Here is an 18,491-nt window from a genome sequence, read left to right on the forward strand (position 1 = left end):
ATTCACTAATTAATTTCTGAATATTCTGGCTTTTGTCTGTATCTGGAAGTTTTAATTTATTAAAAATGGATTCCTTATAATCTTCAGATTGCTGTTGAGGATTTTAGTGTCTTTTAATGTCACAAAAGAGAATTTGGGATAAAAATGAGAAAACTTCTTCTTGAGAAGTATATAGAGGACATTTCTTCCCCCCCCCCCCCCAAATAAAATAAGGTGATATTTTTTACAGGAATCCTCCATATATTGTTTTCTTGCATATGGGAATGCAGAGTAGGAGTGGAGAGCTATCTGTTCTCCAGATTTCAGTTGGTAATAATTTATTTAAAAAGCATTTAAAAATAATTAAAATACTCAAACGATTAAATAACCTTCCCATGACTTTTCTCCTCCTCTTGAAATTTTCAAGAAGATGTTATTTTATTAAAATCTACCAGTGTAAATTTTAGGAGGATTTACACCTTGGGATTTTCCCCATCTGTTTTTTAAAGTACATCAAGAGCCAACACCAGGGAAATGGCTTTACAAATTATTACCTCCAGACTCTGAGAAACTTGTTTTGAAAACTCACACATCCTGTAAGGGCATCACTGTGCTCACTGCACCATTCCAGGATGTAATTTAAATTCTCTGCATTTTTGTAGGCTACAGTTTTTAAAGACATTGTTTTACCACCTGCATAACCCTGTAAAAAGCCATGGGTTTTTGAAAGAAGAAACCTGAATTTAGCCTGGATTAGGAGTGGGTACAATAGGAGACCCTTAGCGCCTGCTGCTGTGCCAGTGAGGAGATGATGTATGCTTTTCTATTTAACCTGCTGCCACCGGCAGGGAGCTGAGGGGGCAAGAGCTGTCCCCAGATGCCCGCATTACCAGGCTGCTTGCTCATTTCCATAAACTTTCTTAATCGTCTTCTTTTGCATTCAGGAAAAGAAAGGCTGTCCTGACAAGGCATAACTGAAGACAAATTCTTTCATGCAGTGACATACCTAAAAGCTTAACTTGGCTGCCGCTAAGTTACTGTTCTCTGTTTTAAAAGATTTTGGACTTGTTTGACTCATTCAAAAGTCATTCCCAAGATTTCTGAATCAAAGTTCCATTTAAAGGCTGTTATCAAATAGCTTACAGTCAGAAAGCACGTGGGCACACCACTGGTGCATAGGCAAGAGCTGAGCTTGTTGGGACAGCAAGGTCTGTTGAGCAGAGTAACCAGGTCATGCACATCCAGCATTCATTGTACGCTGGTAGTCTTGGCAGCAGAAGCCAATATATAGCAGTACCTAAAATTGTTGTGGATCTGCCTTCTGTACACAGAAATATAAATTAACCATCAGATGGATTATTTAATAATACAATAATTTACTCTTATGTAAGTTTTACAGACTAGTGAGTACTGGGTATGTGATTCTATGCATAAATCCACATATGCAGGAGGAGAGGATAGACGGGAGAGGAGACTCATAGCAATGCAACTGTACCTTTACAGTCCTTCATATACTTATTTAGATCCAAGTTTTATACTTCATTAAGGGGCGATCAGCCTCTGGAGGGCATCCTAAAAAGTGTAATGCAAGCTTGGAACATGTCCCCTTTAGAGATCTGTAGTGACTAAATAAATCTAGTTTTGATACGACTTAGCAAAATCTGGGCATTCTGTGCCTATGTAAGGGTTTATTTATATATGGCTTATGTATACCATAGCCCTTTGCTTCCAAAGTGTGGTTGTGAAAAGTAAAGTGATTTCCAGGATCAATGGCTCAACAGAGGCATCTGAGTTAAGGAGTTCTTGGTCATACTGGACTCCCTCTAAGTCCAGTGCTTCATTTTGTTTTATTTTAACTTAACACTTATTTTACAAGAGCACCTAAGACCCAGGTAAGTAATGTTCTCAATGCAAAATCAATCTGGTGGTTCAGCTACAGAGCAAGTGTGCCTTTAGTAACTGGCAAATTTTCATTGGAAAAAGATGAGGATTCCCCTGGTCAGTCAGTGAAATATCTTATGCCAGGAAACTGCTGCTTTCATTTCCTTTCTTTCTCTCAGGAAACCTCATCACACCAGACTACATGAATAAATGTATGTTTCAGTGGAACAAGACATGGACTGATGTTGATACAAGCAGTTTACTACAAGTGCTAGGCACAACTGGGGTTATCATGTGGTATAACACTAAGTTCTTTTTTTTCAGGAGGTAGACAGATGTTTGCTCTATGCGATCTGTTTCTTCAATATTCTTGAGAAAACCAGTGCTGCAAGGTTGCTTTTCTTTGCAGCTTCTATCCATATATAGCAAACTATTTGAATACCTTGTAGCTGATATTTAGGGAGGCTACGTGTGGTCAGGACGCTTGGAGCATTAGGAACATACTAGAGCATTAAGAACATACTAGAATTGGAGCATTAAGAACATACTAGAATTCATTTTTCCCACTTTACACCAGGAAATTGCAACAGTGAAATATTCTCATTCTGGTAAATCGTGGTCCAAAGGCCACAACCCACATATGAGTTCAGCCACAGGTTTAGACTTCCAGACTTCAAATTGGGGGGTGGTGGTGGTGTTCATCTCACCTCATTTTAAATACCTGAAGTTAGGGATCTCACCTACACTGCTCGCCTGGGCGTCTTCTGTGTCCGGTAAAAGAGAGGCACTTGTGGGGTAGGATGCTGGCAACTGGAGAAGTGAAAGCAGGTACTCACTGGTTTCTGCATCTCCTCAGAGTCCAGAAAAATAGGTTAGGCATTGCAGCTCTATTAGATGACATGGTAATACGAGCCCTGCCTGAAACTCTGCCTCAGTTACCCATTTGCACAACAGGATGAATAGCTGCCTGCCTCTCAAGGATGCTATGTACACATAGGAAAACTTTGAGGCAAAACCAACATAATTTTTAGTTTTAAATTTGGGGTTGAGTTCTGTTCCTAATGATCTTTTGTTATGAAAAGCACATCCCAAATTAGAAAGGAACCTTCCAGTATGTTTATGAATTGTCTATGAGTCTGTAAACCTGGATCACAGGTCTTTTTCTTTGAAGTTTTTTTGTTCAGTAGCCTATTTATTTTTGCTTCATATAAAGGTTTTGTATTGCCTAATACGCAGAGCTGAAATTACTATTGACTTCTAAGGGGTTCTGTTCACTAGTACCTACTGGTTTGATGGTAAAACATGAGTTAAAAGCTTAAAGCTGTTTTTTAATAACACAACAGCTTTCCTAACATGTTCCATGCTCAGTAAAGGCAGAGACCAAGAAGTCTGTCAGGTTCCTAATCCAGACATTTTTCTTTTGAAGTTTTCCAGCCTTACATATTCACATACATGCATACACTTCTGTCTGCATGTATCTTTTTCTAGCTGCATAACTGCATAAGAGGTTGTGAGCGTATACACATTTCATTAATGTTTGTTATTTATGTAAACATTTATAATAAGAGAGCTATCAGACTGGGAATCCATTAGACCAGGAGCTGTTCAAAATGTACAGTAAGTAACATGGGTGATTGACTGCCATTGCATCTATGTCACAGTAGGAAAAATTTAGAGAGATAAGTTCATCTTATTGGAGTATTTTCATATTCTGAAGATGATACTGCTCTTCCCTTATTTTACTTACTTCCTAAATATTATACTTCAGTGGCATGCATCAAATGTACCCCCAAAATTTTGTAACTGGAAAATTATCCAGCTCTTCCCTAGATGACATCTAACCATGAGGATATAAATCAAAAAGTGCATCCATTAAATTTACTGTTAATTACATTGTGGCAAAATCTGGAGTGTAAAAGCCAAAGCTTGCTCTGAAGCCCATGTTCCACCCTGTATGGCCTCCCGTGATTTGCTTCAGGTCCTGAAGAATGCATACCTGGGGACTTGGCAAAGGTGCCTCCCCAGCCCTCCTAGCTTCACTGCTTACGTTAGTTTTCTGAGGCTTAAACTGAGCTCATTAATCCAAACAGTAGATTGATGGGATCTCCATAATCCTCTGCTTCTTAAGCAATAAAAAATTCCTTGTGCTAGGGTATGAAAAATCTCAGACTGTTCATGCCTCCACTGAGTCATTTCTTAAATGCCCATTTTTCATGGTTGACTTCACACAGTAAGAACTTAAAAGCTACCTTGGCTGAGGGCTGATGAAATGAGTTAGTGGCATTAAGTAGCAACTTAGTAAATGTAACAGCACTTTAAAAGGTAGAGAAGCAAAATTCATATCCATTGTTGGGTGCTTGGGAGTGCTCTAATGTTCCTCTGTTACAAAGTGCTTAGTATGTTATGACTGATGTGCTCTTTTTGAAATTGCAGGTTTATGCAACTCAGCCGACAGCTGGATGATTGTTCCCAATATCAAACAAAACCACTACACCGTGCATGGGTTACAGAGTGGCACTAAGTACATCTTCATTGTTAAGGCCATTAATCAGGCAGGCAGCAGAAGCAGCGAGCCTGGCAAGCTCAAGACAAACAGTGAGTAACGTGAGATCCGGCATGCACGCTTACTTCTTCTTTCTTGCCTTCCTTTCTGGGTTTGATCTTTGGAAGATAAAAGAGCACAGAGCAGTTAAACTTGTTTAAAGTGCTTCCCACAATGAAAGCCACTTATTTAACTTGATTCAAGATTACTAGAGTCTTCAGCAGTGCAGAAATTACCTTTTTCTTGAGAGAGAGAGAGAAACATCTATAGCTTGGTCACTGGAAATATCATTTAGGAACAGAGCCATCACATGTGAAATGATTGAAAATACTCTTTTGCGGTTTTGTTTTAATGTCTTCTCTATTCTTTTTCCTCTGCAAAGCAAAAGTTTTTCTTATGTTTGCAGTTAAACATTGTATTTTTGTATAGTGTTCATAAGATAATTGCTAGTTTAATTTTATCCTCCAAAATGATCTCTTTCTTGGGATACTGGAAAACTTCATAACTCCATCCCTTTCAGTTTTTATGGAGTTCAACAATGTGGTAGAGTAGTCAGAGATCCCACTTCAAAAATACAACGGTTACACAAATTATCATCAGATGTAACATAGCAATTTTAAGATTGGTTTTCAGCCCTTTAATTCATGTGTCACAGCCGACTGCTCAGTCATGAAGTCCTCATGGACAGCTCTGAGCACTGCAAAGGGAACGCTGGGATTTGTTCACCCTCTGAAACCTGCTTATTGTAGGGGCGTGTGCTCGAAGAGGGGTGATACTGAACGCTGCAAGGAAGAGGCTGCAGGGAATGGCATATACACATTTCTGACTTTCTCCTCACTGCTGTTAACCTCGCTTGCACTTCTGTGTAAAAGCTGCTCATACAAACTCCACATCTGCTACCAAGAATCTGAGTATTGTTAAACTTGGTAACCTACAAGCAGATACATACCTAGAGGAGCCATCCGGAAATGGCAGTCTTTTATCCTCTTGTCAATTTGTGACCCAGTGTGGCACAAAAGCAATTTCTCAGGTGACTGTGAGAAACGATGAGGCCAGATACAATCCAGTACAGAAAAAGACATCCTTCAGACAGCACAGAGGCTCCTAATCCCATAGAGAGGCAGGCTGTAGGTATTTTATTGCTAGCAAGTAGTAAGAAAAAGCAGGAAAAATGTGCCCTGATATTTTCCAGTGAGTTTATTTTAGACTTGATCATAATACCTAACTAAATACACATTGAAAAAGTAGATAAATGAACAATTTCTGTCTTATCTGAAGTACATGTCAGTGCCTCACACAGATCTCATGAGAACACTCATTTATATTTTCTGTGCATGTCATCAAATCTTTCGCTTACATTTTTTCCCCTTGGTATGAAAGACAGTAAGAAGGGAAAAAGGTCTTTGCTGGACCACTTGTGGAGTCATACTTTCCTAGTTGTCTCCCACTGGAGGTAAATGATCATTTTGCTTTTTGACACAATGAGCCAGCCTGTCAGAATTGTGGCAGGCTTTATATATCTGCAGGGTTCGGTTTACCAAAAAGCTTCCTGTTATTGTCTACAAACCTTGTGCTACAGCCGAATATACTTGCCAAGAGCAACAGCCTCAGTAATGTTTTTACACTATATTATTTGGACCAAGTTCACTTCCTTCTTTTTAGTGCACAGTATCCAGCACCACATGGACATCCTTCCAAAGTGATCCTGAATTGTTGACTGTGTTTGTCATAAATAAAGCTGTGAGTCAACGAACAGACAAGGCGTCTGCTTCTTCTTGTTTTCCAACTCGTTTTGTGAGAGTTGAAATTATACTTTCTGTAGCAATGATGAAGATGTTATTATGGAGCTTTATCCCTAGAGAATTAATAGAACACAATTTACTCTAAATCTAATATGCTGTGAAAAAAGCAACCCTCAGACCTTTATTAGCATGTACATTGGTTTCAATTACAGGCAAGAATTAGAGTATTCAGGTTACTTCTAGGTCAGAGATAATAGGCATGATGATTATGTGGGGCTCTTTGCAGGGATTATCGACACGGGGAAGTTAGTGCGCAATGAGATTGACAGTAAACTGACAATGCAAAGTAGCTATTGCAGGGAGCAGAATAGGTTAGTCCATCTGAAGAACACTTCAGAGGAGGAGGAGGAGATTAATATGGTTATGTAATCTTGTGGGCTTCTTAGAGGCTTGCTAATCCACTCTCTTTTCCAAAATCAAAGCCAAACCATTCTTCTGCCATCTTTGTCTCTGTGTCTCCAGGTCAGCCATTTAAACTGGACCCCAAATCGGCTCATAGAAAACTGAAAGTGTCTCATGATAATTTGACAGTGGAACGTGATGAAACATCCTCCAAAAAGAGTCACACACCAGAGCGATTCACGAGCCAAGGGAGCTATGGAGTAGCTGGCAATGTGTTCATTGACAGCGGGCGGCATTACTGGGAAGTGGTTATAAGTGGGAGTACATGGTACGTATATAGAAAATATATGCGAAATTAATGTCTAGTTCACACCATGCAGGTCGTGGTGCAGTTTCTCTGATAGCGATAGCAGAGGCATGAGGAACAGTACAAGAGTAGGACAAGCATATTCTTTCATATAGTTTGCCAGAATATTTTCTCAGTCTCCAGCATTTTCATACTCTGGAAAGAAATCTGCCGGATCTTTATGTTTAGCAGCCTTCACAGGACTTTTACTCCACGGCTGGGGATAGCTGGTTTTTGGACCTGCATTTTAAGATTTTTGTGAATTGGAGTACTCAGAAAGTTTCATCTTGTTTAAACAAAAAAGCAAACTTCATAAGTGTGGTCATTTCTTTACTAAATATGAAAGATCTTAGCATCCTTCAGTAAGGAAAAAACAAATAATATAAGGAGAATTTGATGATCTAGTTTCACAGGGGTAGAGTCAGATTTGCTTCTATGAAGGGGGCGCAGAGAAGCAGAGCCGTAGGTCTGTGCCCCAGGGTATGAAATGGGGCAGGAAATGGAGGAGTGCCTTCCTCCACTCCTGAATGATCCTCTGTGTCATACAAAGGTGGATTTCAGGGGCCTTTTAGTCAGTGGAAGAGATGTCATTCCTTGGGATTCAAAGGCAACAGTCATGATGGAGGTTAATGGAATGGAAAAATCACTAAGGTCGTTAGGTATGCCCACTGTCTCAAACAAGAAGACTGTGGTTTGCTTGTGCCAATGTGAAGGAGTGGAAATAGAGTAATTTATGGCACAGTAATCTCTGGTGATTGAAAGCCCAGCAAATACTGCAGTGTCTCTAGAATGTGAGGAACTTTTAAATTTCAGGTTTATATACATATGAGAAATCAAGTATTTGCTCTCAGTGTCCATTAATGAGAACATTTTCATAATCCTATTGCCCTGCACATCTTGCCATAAATTGTGGTTTGCAGAGCAAATGTCTTCACCTACAATTGCTTCACTTGGCCCAAAACCCAGTCCAAAAAACGCTCATTTGAATCTAAAAACCACACCAACATCTGGCAAAACATATTTGGGAACAGTAAAAATGGTTTTTTTAATGTGTCTTTTGATGTTTACTCTGCATTCCTTCTTCTGGGCCATATATTAAAGGAGCAAGGAGAGATCAGATTAACTGACAGATAGCAGTGTGTTTTAAAATCAATGAATTCCTCTGTATTCATCTGTTTGGAAGTGGAAATTTGAGGCCCAGTGATTTAAACCCTGAGTTGCTGAGTACTCAACAATCTTCCTTTTAAATACCAGAGGCAAGTGCTCAAAAAAATTGCCATAGTACCCAAACTGAAAATAATACAAGGGACAATAAATTTTCCCTTACCTCTCAGACCTGAAAGACAGATGGGGCAAAACGTTAACAGAGCCTGTGTGGATATTATGGTGAAACGTTACTTAATAAGAACTTAACCAGTAGAAGTAAGAGGCTGGGACATTCCAGTGGGTCCTCTGGGCTAACATTTGACTTCACCAAGAGACAAACATGTCAGGAGGCATTTGTTTCCTTGAGTTGTTTTCTGTTTTTCAGGTATGCCATTGGTATTTCCTACAAGTCAGCACCAAAGCATGAGTGGATCGGGAAGAATTCTGCCTCCTGGGTGCTTTGCCGCTGCAATAACACATGGGTGGTGCGGCACAATAGCAAAGAAATCCCCATCGAGCCTGCACCTCACCTTCGGCGGGTTGGGATTTTGCTGGACTATGACAATGGTTCCCTTGCTTTTTATGATGCTTTGAACTCCCTACACCTTTACACTTTCGACATTACGTTTGGGCAGCCAGTGTGCCCCACATTTACTGTGTGGAACAAATGTTTGACCATTATAACTGGCTTGCCTATCCCTGACCACCTAGACTCCTCTGAGCAGCTTGCATGACTGCTAAAAGTCCAATGATAGGATGACGTATCTTCCCAGGGTGGCCAGACAGCTGCAGGAGCTTGCCTGGAGCTGGCAGACCATGGTGGCCTCCCGCCACCACTGCCAAATCAGGCCAGAACTGAAAAAGGAAGAATATCTTTTTACTGTGTACTTTGTATGGAAGGACAAGAAGTGGATTTAATCTTAGAACTTTCTTTTGCAGTTGGTTTTGTTTGGTTTGTTTGTATTTAGTCTCTTACAGGAAGATTTATAAATTATTTATAAAGAAAAAAAAGAAAAAAAAAGAGGAGAGAGACAAGGGAAAGCCTGGCTTGAACACCTGGAAAATGGCTTATTTGTTTTGCACATTGATGGTCCTATTGATTGAAGTTTCATCGGCCCTCTACATCCTTTTATTTTACAGTGGATAAAAGCAAGAAATTGGAAGGATTAAAACTGTGCAGTGGACAAGTCAGTATGCTGCAGATTTTACTCATGTCAATACTAGCTCTCTCATTACCAGTCTTATTGAGTGTAAGATCTAATTTCTATGTTTCTAAATTGCACATGGGAGTGTGCAGACCAAAAAGAACAACAACAACAAACAAAAAAAAAAAAGAAAACCAGTGAGGAAGTGGAGCTAGACAGCACAGCGAAAGAATAAAGTTTAAGTTACTTCTGTTCACAGGGCAGTGCTCTCTCTGTTCATCTAAAACATGGAATATCTCCTAGAAATGTGAGTGGATAAATCATATCATGATTTATTTTATTGATGGCAATATTCCCATCTACCAGTGCTTCGTTTTCGTCTTTGGGAAACATTGTGGAATCACTGAGGATGTGAAAGACTGATACCATCTCTGAGAATTAGCAACACTGGAGGAGAGCAGCCAATCCAAGGTCTGACTGTAGACTAATTTGATAAAGCACGGCATCATTTAAGGACTGATTGTAATAGAAGATGTCACAGTTTTAATGGTAGACATGTGAATGCTTATTGCTGATTTTACAAGGTTCAACATAGCAAGCCCAGCCAACGACTCGGAAGTGAGACATGCACCACTTTTCCATTGATTTTAAATTAAACACAAATGTTTCATTGTCATACACTATGTAGTCTCTATAACAAAGCAAGGAAATCTGTTTTGCATGTGCTGTATGGAGAAACACTGCAGCTGGAGTTTGCTCACAGTTACCATTGTCCTGAGTTGTTTGAGAAAGCACAGTTCTCTTTGTGAATGAGGAGTAAAAAACAAGTTTTCAGCAGCAGTAGGAATCTGCACGGGCGGGCCCCATATTCATCTCGGTGTTGGTGGAGAACTTCAATGAAGGCAATAGAAGTTGTACCTACTTTATCTCAAAGCTGAATCAGGTGCTCTTTTTTTTCTCTTTTCCTTCTACAGAATAGAAGCCCTTTGTAATTTCTACAATGCTTATGTATAAATTATCATTTTTTTGATAATTTTGGGGAGATGCTTGAGCATATGACAGCTTCAGAAGATTGGTTTTCCTACAGTATCTTCTTGTTACTGTGCAAGTGGTTAATATTCTGCCAGTATAGAAAAAGGATAAATTGAATATCAGCTTTAAGAAAAGAGTTGCTCAGTAATTTATATCCATGCTTTAGGTGTCTTTTGAAAAGGATGCCTTAATGCACTTTGTTTGCCAATGAGTCCAAGACAAAATGGTGCCAAGCCCAGCTTCAGATTTTTTAAATACTAATTCTCCGGGTACAAAGCTGTACTACAGTTTGCCTTATAATGATACGGAAAACTTAAGAGCAAGACAAAGAATACATAATGCCTGTTTGGTTTTTTTTCCTTTCTTTAATAGAAAATAAATGCCTAGCTGTGCTCCTTTATTTTCCCTTTACATGTCCTGATAACTGCTGAATTAAGTGGAGGAAAGTCTGGCATAAATTTGCTGGTACCATGGCTTTCAGCTGGGGCAGCATCTCAGTGTTCACAGGTTGGAGCCACTGATCTTTCCTGAGTTGACATACTAATAAGGGAATACGTGTCTGTATAGCAAACTGCAGCGTTTGTCATAGCATCTTTAGTAAGCAAGAAACGTATATCCTCAAAATGAAAAAATAATAAATCCCCAAACGTAATTTTTTTATAATTGAGCACAATGTTGCCAGTACAATATGATGTACATAGCCCAGATGATCTGGCCTGGCATGTTTGGGAGGTAGCTGTGGTGGCATGAAATAATGAGTTGTCAGGCGACAACTGATACAAAGCAGTGATAAAAAGATGCAGGCAGAAAGGAGTTTTAATCTAGGATTATTGCCAAATTTCTACCTAAAAGGAAAGGGTGTATTACCAAAGTATATGTAGCAAGGCTATTTTTGCCAGAAATATTAAATCTAGAAGCTGATTTCAGTAGTGGACAAACTGAAAACACTGATCAACATTTGGCCATACAATGTTGTCAGAGATTGAGCTGGATGTAGTACCATGAATTTGGAAAGATCCAAAATGATCTCACATATTTTCATTGTAAACATAGACCGTGACTCTAAAGACAGATCATGGTTTTGGCTAGAGGAAAAAGAGTGGTCTGTTATCTATAGGCCTTGTATCGTTTTTATTCTAGCACAGAATACTCATTTGGGGCTAAGCCACATTTCTCCAATGGACTATTAAGCCAGTCAGTGCTCTTTGTGCATATATGTTTGTGTATATATATACACATATGTCTGGGTGCACACACACCAGTATACGCACAAATATAGTGTGTAATTTGTGGATATGATACATACATATATACACATACAAACTGACAGTAATTAGTCAGGTGTTTCTTTTTTTGCTTGTTTCTTGAACAATTTCACATTCTGTATGACTACAAGGAAACAAGTTTGCTATGAATGGTATTCTGGACATTTTTTAACAAGCAAAACCTGTTTATTTTACAATACTTGATTCAATGCCTGATTAATAAATAAAAACATCCGTTTGAAAATGTAGCTTCTGTGGTCTGTGGCATTTTGCATGGTCCATAGTAATCAATCAAAATCTGGGGTAACAATTATCCTTGTATAAAAAATAAAACATGGTACTGTAACATAGTGTGCAGTCTTAGATGAGGAGTTTTGCCTCATTTTTTAAAGTTTCATGAATAGGAATGAGGTAGCACTGTGTAATGCCATGTTTAACAGAGACAGATTTTTGAGGAATAGTCTGCTGAGTTGCAAGCAATGAATAGTAGATAAACCCTGTGTTGGTATAATGAGTGTTTTAAAGGTGTATTTAAAACCCAATCTGGGATTCAGCAGGGTTAAAGCAGACTATAGCGCGATCTCTTTAGAAGACAGTAGTATGGGCTCAGAGTAGTCAAGGTAATGAAATGATGTAATGGAAAGGTAGGAGACTTTTTTTCTCTGAGGCCAGGTAAGATTTTCCATATGTTAGGCTCCCATGTGTTAATGCACATTTAGTGGAGAAAAAAATCATTCATGAATGGGCTGTATGTCATAAATCATTTAGTAGACTGTCTCCAGCCCACTGTAGTTTCCCATGGTTTGTTTTCAGAGAGCAGCAGAGTTGCTGCATTTTTTGCTGTGAGTTTATTCATTATCTGGTTTGGGTATCCCATTTCTCAATTGCTCAGCAAAGAGACCCCCGCTGAGTGGCTCCCAAGGGTAGCAAGCATAAATATCCCTCAGGTATGGATACACTTTGAAAAGCTGGAAATCTGCAAGTACAGGTGAAAGCACATGGATGTTCTTCATTATATCAACAGTAGTAGGTCACTAAACAGCAGTGTACATCACACACTTTAATCCTGTGTCTTAATTGCAAGGACTATTTTTTCCATGTTAGAAAACACAACAGGACACTGTTGATGGCACAAATTAAAGTGTCAGAGCTTTAGCTATTTCATTTAGAGATAGCCAGATTTTATAGCACTATGAAGAACTATTGGCTGTGGGAAATTTCATTAAACTATTTGACATAAGTAAGTATTTCTTTCTTAATTATTCTAATAAAGCTAGTCTGATAAAGCAGATTTCTAGTAGTTCCCACATTCTGCTTTTGGTTACAGCAGCACAAATTCCAGATAAGCCCATACACCAAAACAAAGTGAGAATTGCCAATGGGTCTTAACGTATATCAGCAAAACTGAGGCTGTTTCTCTCAATTGGAAACACAGTCTTCAATTCTACTTCAGGAGTGTTGGAACCACATAGGAAGTACACTCTGGCCACCTCAGTAACTGGCTGAGGCATGCCGGGCCTGCAGGTTGTTTGTGGTGCAGCTTGATAGATGGTGATAAACAAAAAACATGCACATGTTGTTTATGTAGTGGTGTCCTGGCAATTTTCTTGTGACACCATCTCTAATGTCTTTTCGCATGCTGATCTTTCTAGTAGTGGAAGTGTGTATTAATATATAAGCTCAGTATTTTACTGTGTTAATGGGTTGGTTGTCCATCTAGAAATTACCACAGTGTTCTGAACTTCAGCCTTAAGTTTTGTTTTCTCGACATGGAGGAAAGCCCTGGTTATTTCAAAGTGCTGATGGTGGGTGTTCTGGGTTATGCTGAGCTCTTTATTTTTATTGTGTGAGTGAAAAAAGCTCTCTTTACATTTTAAACTGTGATTTAGCACTTGATTTATGTATTAAAAAAGAGGGGGGAGAGAGACTAAAGAGCAATGATGTTAACAATGCTTCAGTGTAGATGCGGCTCTTGATTTGAACTGTAAGGCTTAAGGCATCTGTGTACATGAATCTGTGCCAGCATAGACTGATTTGTGGGAGCTGAGCAGTAAAGGTGCAAGCGTTTTCTTCTGAAGTAAGCTTTTGCATTAACTCCATTCTTGGAGAGGAATATTTTGGTTCTGGTTTTGGTTTTTTTAATTGGTTTTCTTATTCAAGTGGAGACCATGTTAGTGATAATATAATCTTCCATGACATTACTTATTTTAGCAAGCTTTACCATATCACATGCCTCTGGCAAATCATTGAACACATCAGCTACAACCACAACCTTTGTGAACTCACCTCCAAGATGTAGACTGATGTTTAAACCATTGACCAGCTATATAACTCTCCCAGGTGGGATTCATCTTGCTTTGAGTAAGGAACTCTAGCACAAATAGTGTTTTCAGTTGAAGGTGAGAGGCTCATATACTTCACAAAGATGATAGGGGAAAGACATAGGCTTTAATATCGTCAGCACTGAGGCAGTCCTGGTTTAGAATCATCACCATGTGTTAGGAAGGCACAAAGTCTTTTACTACAGTGTGATCAACAGTTATTACTGTTATCATTATTACTGCTGCCCGAGGGAGGGACGGAGGTAGCAAAAGAGGGAGTTTTGGAGCAGTGGTAAGAGAGTCATTCTGAGTGACAGGACAGTTGGAAACCTGCCACTGCTACCTGCCCCGGCACCATGCTGCAACTCTGCAAAGCAAGTCTGCACCTATTCTTCCTTTTGTTACAGCTCAGCCCCTTTCCACATTCCCAAATGACAGGAAATAAAATACTGTAATTACGTGTTTGAAATCCTAACCTGAATAAAAGCAGCAGGGCAGGGATGACAGCCGCAGGCCTTAATGCTTTATTCACCCAGATTTTTACATCTGTTGACTTCAAAGGAGATAGTCCTGATGTATATAGAGATAGGTAGAAGCCCATGAAACTTCATTTTCCAAAGGGTCAAGTCCAAGTGAAGCAGGAGCCCCTATGCAAACATCTCAGCGCTCCTATTAAATCATGTCTTTGGAGAAAGCACATCAGCTGCTAGGAAAACTGGGGTTTCTTATGAACTGTTTCCCAAGGCCAACCCAGGTGCATCTTAAAATGTATGGTTCTTCTAAAATGTATGGTTTAATAACATTCTTCTTGGGTGAATTGTTCAGGCAATGCTCGGCTCTTTCCTCCAAGCAGGGTGGGAACAACTCTCTTAGCAGCTGCTATGTTACTTTTCCAAAAATCATGAGAATGTCAGATGCATAAGTTAGAATGCTGCAACATAAGACTATTGTTCTTGGACTTCCATTTAAAAATGGACAATAACTATAGAAGTGTAAAAGACTACTTCCTCTGACTCTTTGCGCTAATTTGTATAATTATTTGAATGTACAGAGGTGTTTCTTGTTAAGGAATATCACCTTATTTCTTTTTAATACCTATTTAATACATAGTAATTAGGAGTATTACTAAAAATCCATGAATTCACAGAATAGTTTATATTGAAGCCTTTGAAAGACAGCAAATGGAGGCTTCGTATTTTGCATACGTTAGTCATTGAGCAGAGAAAAAAATGCTATAGCTCTTTAGATCACTGAAGCATTTAAAAAATGACAGCCAACTGCCTCACAAGAGGATGGGAAAGTTTTCATTCGTATTTTTTTATTTCTCCCTTATTTTCATTTTATATGGAAAACAAACTATTCCACTTGAAAATATTTCTGTTATCCTTCCATTTCTTCACCTTTCTTTTCTGCTTTCAGTCTAATTTTCAAATTTTAAGTATTAGAGTATCAAGAAGTGTGCGTTTTTAAAAGTTGGATTTATTTTTTATTTCCTTGAAAACTGCGTTTTTTCAGGTAGCTCACAGAAAAAGAAAATGGAAGTCAAAATACTACTGCGATATGGCAACTTGGAAGTCAAGAATATTTTTGACCTAAGTTAAAGAAGGAATGCAGATAAGCTTGTCAGTCTGCTACAATTACTGAATTATTTGGTTTCATTATTCTGGGCTTAATAGTATTGGTCTCTAATTCAATGTTATGAGATCTGGTTAAGGAGCACAAGCATGTAGAGGAATAGTAGATTATTTTAGGATAACCCTGGATACCGTTAATAGCAGTAATATATTCAGCCTCATTAATGCTAGTTTGCTTTGTTGTTTCAGGTTTGGGGTTTTTTTTTCATTTTTAAATATTGTGTGTCCTCTCTAGCAATGGTTCCCAACCTGGAAGTATTTGTTTCTTTTGGAAAGCACAGGGTCTCATTCCTTATGGAATGGGAAAAAGTCCTCCTTATGGCAAGTGTGAATGTGGTGCTAGCACAGTAAGAACATCTCCCACTCTCAGGGGCAACTTCTCTTATCATGTCTGTGTGAGTAGTAGTGATGGCCCAACTAAGGATGAAATAGGTTCATCCAGATTTGTGGCTGTGGGAGGAAATGGAAGGCCTTTCTGGTGAATCACAACTAGTGGTTACAACCAGTGGTAAACCCAACTGAGAATCAGAAATTAGCAGATGGAGGTTTGTTCCTTAATGCAATCAGTAACATAGCCTTTTAATTCCTTTAAGTGTCTGTCACCTCTCTCAATTTTTCCATTAGTTTACATCCACATGCTCATTAAACCTGTGTTAGTATTGGGGGGGGGGGTTAACTGTTAGGGGGTTGTCAAAATACTTGAAAACAAGCATTATTGATACAATGTCAGTGGCTTATGGAAGAGGTGGAGGTGAGGAACAGCGTAGGACCTAGAGAATAAATACAGGTGCAGACTGAGTTTGGAGCAGCTTAATACTGCTCATAAATATAATTTCCATCCATCCTAGCTGAAATTATTCATAGAGGTGAATAGAGAGAAAAACAAGTAAATTCAACCTTGACATGTGCATGAATAACATTCAGTACAAAGTAATGTAGGGCCTGAAACAGTTGAAAAACAGGGCTCTCTTGTGTAAAATTAATTGTTGATATTGTTTCTCTTCTAACAGTTGGGTCATAGCATTCCTACATTGCATATATTTAGACAAACAGGAAGTATTACTAAGAAAGTGTCCCGAGTTATGCTGTAATTCTCACAAATGCAAGACCAGTTGAGGAAATTAGGATGAATCTTTGAATGGCATACAAAAAAAATATTTATTCACAATCGATAGCAAAAGCTATAACCAAACCATCCTTTCTTATTAGAATCCAGATGCTGCTTTCCTGCTTCTATGGAGATGATGAAACAGGAACGCTTTGTCTTTCTGTTCTTACAAAGTCAGTGCTCCATATTAGTGTTACTTGGAAATCTCTCAGGATGAATAAATTTAGTAGGAATAAATGTAGAGCTCTCACCAGCCTTGGAGCCTGAATAAGCCATTAGCCAGTTTCAAGGCTGAGTTACCATGAAGTTATGAATGCTTTCATGTATTTTTAACTGTGCCAGAAGAAACATGTAGCATTAACAAAAAAAGTGACAAATTTTAACTAGGTGTGGGAATAGACATGGTTCTGTCCAGTTACAAAGTGGCTATTTGGTACAGGGACAGGAAAATATTTTTATGGGTTTGGTATAAAGCACCTGCGCTGGTGCTGGTTCTCATGCACACAGAATTGCTGTAGCCCTAGGTCCTGACAGTCTTTTATCTGTCTGTGGAATCCAAAAGTTCTGGAAATCACGCTGAGGGGTGGGTTGGTGCATGCGGGTACCACTTTCCTTAAAAGTGCTTCCACTGGCCCACATTTTCCTGCTTCCCTGAAAGCAGAAGTAAAGGCAAGCCAGCTCCCAAATGTCTTCAGCTCTAATACTTCCCTGACCTTTCTCATGGCAGCAACAGCAAGGCCACAAGTGGTCCTTGATTCCACACCTTGTATGGCAATAGAATTAGGCTACTAATCAGGCTCCTCTAGCTAGGGGACCTGACTTCACAGAAAGAGAGTTAGCCTAGCTCCACTAGCAAGGTTTGGACACTTCTCTTGCAGCTTCATCAACTTCTGCTATAGTCAGGAAATGCAAGGGAATCTGCTGCAGGTTAGAGTGTGAAGTTGACACAGCCTCTAAAGGCATGTCCAAAAGGCTCAGAAAGAAAATTTTAAGTGGCATTCATCCTCATGAGAAGGTTTGCATAAGAAGACTGGGATACATCTTTCCGTGTTTCCACGAAGGCGTGGAAAGCTGCCTCCTTATGGCTCAGGTTTGGTAGCATTTATTGACAGGCAAGCCTCACAGTTAATTTTGAAGAGTGTCTTATGTTTTTCTCCCCACTCTCTTACACATGGGAAGAAAAAGTTATCAGATTCCACTGCATGAAGGCTCATATCACTGGGCTTTATTGTCAAAAGGAAGACAATGCAAAAAGAAGCAGCCAAACTTGTATGTGTAAAACTGTTATTTGTTACAACTGACATATCTGACATCTCTGACAGATATTGTAATACTAACGGAAACAAAGTGGAAGATTTGTCATGACTGGAACTCTGATAATGAAAAATAAAACTAGAAGTTGAAGACAGAAATAAAGTAATTTGGGAATGCACCTAGGAAGGCAAAACCAGAAAGGATTGCTACCATTAAGAAATGAATCTGGTAGAAGCTCATCTGGAAGACTGCAAATTCTGATCTACCATTAAGAAAGGTAATATTCAGTAACACGGGGTCATAAAAAGCATCATTATAAGGGAAAGCCAAGGGAGAGCCTAGGTTAGAAGAGGAGATGTTTATGTGATTTAGTTAGTCTAGCAATTGATGGCTGAATGGAGATAAGGTTGTTGTGTCTGTAAATACATGATTAGGGGTAGCACCAGGAAGGGAGCTTAACAGTTGTAAGTAAAAGTCAATACTGATACAAGAATAAATGTAGTCAACCTGTTTAATGGACAGTTAGGTCTGTAGAAATAAAGATGGTTACTTTAGAGAATGGCAAGAGGAAAAAAGGAACCTGCTGTTTCTGAGACAAAGCTTTGTGGGTGAGATTAATCATATTTCAATCTAAATGCCCAAATAGTAGTTGACTAGGCTAAGCATATTTTCTAGGCATCTTCTATAACAAATG

General features: G+C 39.0%; 1 protein-coding gene across 4 annotated transcripts in view; it reads left to right on the top strand.

Annotated features, from left to right (window-relative positions):
- Positions 1-11,723, top strand: part of MID1 (midline 1) — a 247,560-nt gene extending 235,837 nt beyond the window's left edge. For all 4 annotated transcript variants that reach the window (XM_065677459.1, XM_065677461.1, XM_065677458.1 and 1 more), the window contains exons 8-10: positions 4,294-4,455; positions 6,667-6,874; positions 8,424-11,723. In XM_065677459.1, coding sequence (XP_065533531.1) covers positions 4,294-4,455; positions 6,667-6,874; positions 8,424-8,772 — 719 coding nt within the window. In that variant the 3' untranslated portion in view covers positions 8,773-11,723. The remainder of the gene's footprint in view (positions 1-4,293; positions 4,456-6,666; positions 6,875-8,423) is intronic.
- The last annotated feature ends 6,768 nt before the right edge of the window (positions 11,724-18,491 follow it).

Source organism: Lathamus discolor, chromosome 4 (genome assembly GCF_037157495.1).
Source record: "Lathamus discolor isolate bLatDis1 chromosome 4, bLatDis1.hap1, whole genome shotgun sequence".
NCBI lineage: Eukaryota > Metazoa > Chordata > Aves > Psittaciformes > Psittacidae > Lathamus > Lathamus discolor.